At 53.2% G+C, this 5077-nt stretch overlaps 3 protein-coding genes across 3 annotated transcripts; 2 read left to right on the top strand and 1 right to left on the bottom strand.

Annotated features, from left to right (window-relative positions):
• Positions 1–382: 382 nt before the first annotated feature.
• CABS01_16930 (uncharacterized protein) lies at positions 383–1360 on the bottom strand (the record flags this gene model as incomplete). Its single annotated transcript, XM_060550258.1, has 1 exon — positions 383–1360. One exon carries the CDS (start codon positions 1358–1360, stop codon positions 383–385), a length of 978 nt encoding a protein of 325 aa, XP_060400840.1.
• A 2741-nt stretch (positions 1361–4101) lies between these two features.
• CABS01_16929 (uncharacterized protein) lies at positions 4102–4890 on the top strand (the record flags this gene model as incomplete). Its single annotated transcript, XM_060550257.1, has 1 exon — positions 4102–4890. A coding segment is annotated over one exon (789 nt), but the record flags the coding sequence as incomplete, so codon positions are not given.
• Positions 4891–4959: 69 nt separating this feature from the next.
• Positions 4960–5077, top strand: CABS01_16928 (uncharacterized protein; the record flags this gene model as incomplete). Its single annotated transcript, XM_060550256.1, has 1 exon — positions 4960–5077. A coding segment is annotated over one exon (118 nt), but the record flags the coding sequence as incomplete, so codon positions are not given.

Below are 5077 nucleotides of genomic sequence, written 5' to 3'. Positions count from 1 at the left end.
CATCACCGTAGGGAGTGAGCCAACGAAGTGCAGTGAAAGCAAGACGTAGCGTAAGCGGAGGCGCAGCTGAGAACGAAACGCAGTGGAGCGATTAAAAGAAAGCTTTTAGAGAAGCTTCATTGACAATAAGTCTACAAGTAACAGTTTGAACACCTCCGCTTCGCTCCGGTGTCACGGGGCTCCGCCCCGTTCCCCCTTTCCACATCTTGGAAGGGATTTACAGATCAATTGTCACAAAGTGAATAACAGTCTAACTAAAGTTTGGGCTCTAACTATCTTAAAAGAGTAAAGAAGGGTTTGTGCTTTAGCACACAAATCAGTGTAAAACCAAATCAGATCAAATCAATTTCTACTAAGCTACGTTTCGCACTACTCTCAAGCTTCACAGCACCTTCTGACGGAAGGTCAATGTCACCCGGAAACAATTCAAAGAACCGGCGGCACCACCGCCACCTCCACCGCCCTGCTCAACCTTCAAATCAGGCACGGCAAGCTCCGTCTTCGGGCGCACACCCATCAACAGCACAGAGCTGTAATCTATCTCCACCAGACCCGTCTTCCCCACGGACAACACCTTCACGGTTTGACTCAGAGGCCAATACCATCGGACAGACTTCTTCTGCACGGAAGAGGCCATAGACGTGCCAACAGGACGTATGGTGACATCGAAGGCGGACCTGCCGTTCTTAGCAAGGTTAATCTTGCCTCCGTCAACTCTGCTCTCGCAGACCGTAGAGCGACTCGACTTGTCGCTGTGCAACCGAGCACCAAAAAGGGTCCCGTCCCGACTAGGTGCCTCAAAGGCAACACTAGCGAGCTCCCGCACTCGCTCATCCTTCACGCGGCCTAGAAAGAAGGGTCCGTCAACATTGCCGTACCCAAGCCCATATCTCTTCTCCTCTGGCACGAGAGCCACTTGGCTAGGCGACCCCAGCGCCTTGATAATGTTCATGGCAAACAGCTCAATGTCCGCATTCGCGTACACGTCGCCTTCCACAGCGACACCAGTGAGATGGAGCTTCGACACCCGTTGCTGCGTCATGTAGCACTGCAACATGGAGCTAATGGGAACTTCCCAGTAGTTCTGGCCTCGCCGATCCCCGGCTGAATAGAACGAAACCGACGCGCCCGTCACCGGATCGAACGCGATGCTTGTAGCCTCTCCCAGGCTCTGTTTCTCCAACGCTTCCAAGCGCTGTCCCATGGCTTTCCCTTTGCCCGGAAAGACTTTAGTCCTCGTCCTCTTCGGATAAGCGCTCTTCACTCGAGCACTCTTCTTGTACCGACTGTATCCAACAGTCGACCTCCGGTATCTTCTGCCTGCGTAACCACTCCGTTTGGTTCTGCGATAGTACGCCATTGCTGCTTGCGAGAGAATTTGTTTCCCACCAAATTAGACCACGTCTAGTTGCAAAGGGGCATCCCGCCCTTTAATAGTTTTCCCAACATCTTGCTCCGCCTCGCTCATTGGCTGTTCCCCAGCCCCACCCAAGTGTGCCCTCCCACTTGGACATCAACCTGCTTATATCAGCAGGGTACGTCACTCCCGGTCGTCCCTCCCTCCGTTCTTACCTAAGAAAAAAGCACAGACTTTTTTTTACCACCGGGCCAGCGCTGGGCCATTGACCCAGCTTGGGGCCTTAACAACAATAGACACAGCTTTTGCGGGCAAGCTGTTAGATGGGCCATTGGGCCATCGTCTATCAACAACAAATTATAAACCGGCCACGGGCCGGGGTTGATCGACGACAGGCGGCCTTCGGCGACGAGGAGCAAAGGTCTTTCAGACCGCATAGTAGCGAAGGTGGTATACCACCGCAGTGCAAGGAGGCTAGTGGGGTTCGGGTTATGGCGCAACGCGGAGTGAAGCCATCACGGAGGTGGTGCAGCCACCAGAGTGCAAAGAGGAACGAAGGTGACGCAGTCACCACAGTGGAATGCAAAGGGCTATCGGCCCGCACAGAAGAACGAAGGTACTTTAGCACCGTAGAGACTAGGTGGAGCGGAAGCAGAACGTAGGTGCGAAAGCACCAGAGTGAAGCGCAAAGCGAAACGGCTGAGCACAGCGGAGGTGACGGCGGCACCGCATCCGGAGCGGGTTAGTGGGGTTCGGGTTCACGGAGGTACGCAGTACCGTAGTGGGCGCCAACGAAGTGGAACGAGAGTGGAGGGGAGGTGTCAAGCCGGACCGCAACGGAAGTGCAGCGCAGTGGAGCGACTTAAAAGAAGTTTTTCACGGAAAACGGATTGTCAATTACAATCAATGGCACATTCATTGTCAATGAAGTTGTCTCCAACAGCTTTTAACTACCTCCGCTACGCTCCGGTGTCACGGGACTCCGCCCCATACCCCCTTTTCGGATCTCTCCTCGGGTCCTCCAGAGGTGATCAGTCAGTTGTCACTCTCCTGAGTATCAGCCTAACTAAGGTTTGGGCTCTAACCATCCAGGCCAGGGTAACCCATTTCATTTCATTTCAGCACCTCCTGCCAGTCGACAATAACTTCACTTGTCATCATTCCGCATCGACAGATGACGACGGACAGCCTTGGGCGACGAGGAGCAAAGGTCTTGCAGACCGCATAATTACGCAGGTGATACGAAGCCATCATCGTAGGAATAATGAGCTTCAGCTCGTTTGATCAGCGCAGCTGATGATGTGGGAGTCGGGGGGGGGGGGGGGGCGAGCAAACGCAGTGGAGCGAAAGAAAGGAAGCTATTCAGAGCTTGATTATCAATAAGCATCAACGAACAAACATTGTCAATCACAATCAGTTTGGGCTTGAACACCTCTCCTGCGCTTCAGGGTCATGGGGCTCCACCCCATACCCCTTTTCTGAAGTTTGGCTTCGGTCCTCCGGAGGTGAACAGTTTGATCTACATCTCAATCACTTCAATCAAACTAAGATTTGGGCTCTAAGTATCATCGAAGGTATTTTAGAAGGGTTTCTGCTTGAGCATACAAACACAATCAGGAATGATCACACATCAAAGTTGACACCACATTTCAGGCTACAGCTAGCCCACTTCGAGAGGAGCGCGGTTCGCTACAAGCAAACGCCTCCACGGCAAGGTCGGGAAATCAATTCAAATGGGTATCGCGTCTAACGCAGACAGTTCTAATGCATCCACACTGTAAGCACCTACACAGCCCATCCAGTCTACCTGGATCGTCTCAACCGCACGGCTGAAGGACATCTCCGAGTCCTCTGTCGCCCCGCTCAAACACTTTTGTCGACTCTGTCACTAAGTTGGCCAACAGCTACCTCAGAAGGCATCCCAGCCTGCTAAATGAGAGGTGTGCGGTCCGCTGAGACCTTACTCGTGAAGCAGGGACGACCCAGCTTAAAAAAAAACAGAAACCCTGTTCTTGTCCTAAAACGAACAAGTTATCGAGGAAGATGTTTGGCACCTAATCAGAGTAGCGCCAAACTGCATGATCCTCTCTATAACCTTACTATTACTATTGTGCAAGGAATCTCTGCTCGTGTTCGACTTTCGCTCGGCTCTGTCGCTCATGTGACTGCTCAACCGTTCTACTTGATCGCTAAGTTGCTGAAGCTGTTAGCAGACGTCGTCACGACACGCCATCTGTTCTGGCGTCCCCACCTCTTCGTGACTGGCTGATGATCATGGTGCCGAAGCTACATCGGTTATCAACCCATCACAAGCGCAGCGGCCAGTCACCTCATGGAACACGGTTAGGGCGTGGGTCATGAAGCAAGAGCTGCATGGATAGTGATGAGAGGCCGCGTCTCAACGGGTATGTTGCGACAGCTCGGTGCAGAAAAACCAGACCTGGTTCTGCCTATGTTTGCTTGGCTACGTAAGTTAACGTCGGCGCAAGAGAGCAATGCCCACACTTAGCTCCTTGAAGACCCCCTTGAAGGGAAAAAGTGAAGCTAGTTCTTTCGCTAGCATCTTAGCACCGTGCCCTAACACTACATGCCCCGCACCTACGGCGTCTGTCTCCTGTCTTCGTCTCAGGACTATTCAATAAATTTCCTGCCTGACCTGAATACAAAGTATTCATCCCTGGTACTCGTCGCCATCTTAAACTAAGTTCTGTCCTTTCGCGCGAAGATCGTAGTCACGAGACAAGATGTCAAGCAGGGCGCCCAATCTGGCACCCTTACTAGACGGCGGAAGCCAAGCCAACCCCCTATTCAGGGTTCAGGAGAGTTCACCGTTCGATGCTGCTTCGGGGCAAAGCCTGCGGCGGGCATCACAACCCGAAGCTTGCCATTCGGTCGCGATGTCACGTCCCAAGGAGAGTCTTTGGCAAGGCAGAAGCGCGCACCCGACACGTCACATCACGCCATCAAATGCAGCACTGGCTGGGTGCAATTACAGCCTCACGTTGAACGGCCCATCGGGGTTGCTGCCTACGACGCTCGTCGAATCTGCACCCGCCACCTCGCGACCTGCCGCTGCGAATGACAGCCCAGAGAAGCCTGGCAGGTCAAAACTGTGCTACGACTCGGTATCTGATCTTGGCTCGTTAGGAGGGAATGATAATCTAACAGTTATCCGGGAGCTCAAGATGGAAACGGGGTCTTCACCTAATGAGCCTAGTCTTGCTGTCGCGGCTGACATTTCCCCGTGCTTCGGACACAGCCGTCGCACGGGTTCAGGAGCGCTGCGATGCCACACTCACAACAAAGTTGATATCGACACGTCCAATTGCGCATGTCCGGAGAAACTCACCATCTACAAGAAGCTGACCTGCGAAGATCGCCGGATTGAGCTTTGTCGTACATCTGATGAGCGTAGATTCGATGCCATGATCTACGGCCAACCTGACGCACTCCCACCACCCTACGGAGTCTTTGTTGGCACCGGCCCAGCCTCTGTGGGCGCCGCTGGAGCTGTGAAGAAAACCTACAGACCAAGTTATATGAGATTCGACCCGCGTATCCATTGGTCTCACAATCGCTCCGACAAGTGGTTTGAACAGAGAATGAAGGAAATCAAAGCTCGCGGCGGACGTAAAACGAACTTCGGCAAGGCAGCCCATCGAATGAGAGTGCAGAGAATTGCCACTGAGGGGCGTGAGGCGGAGGACGCGCTGATGAGAG

This window comes from Colletotrichum abscissum (assembly GCF_030869225.1).
Source record: "Colletotrichum abscissum strain IMI 504890 chromosome Unknown Scaffold_206.1, whole genome shotgun sequence".
Classification (NCBI taxonomy): domain Eukaryota; kingdom Fungi; phylum Ascomycota; class Sordariomycetes; order Glomerellales; family Glomerellaceae; genus Colletotrichum; species Colletotrichum abscissum.
This window is presented reverse-complemented; position numbering and strand designations above follow the sequence as displayed.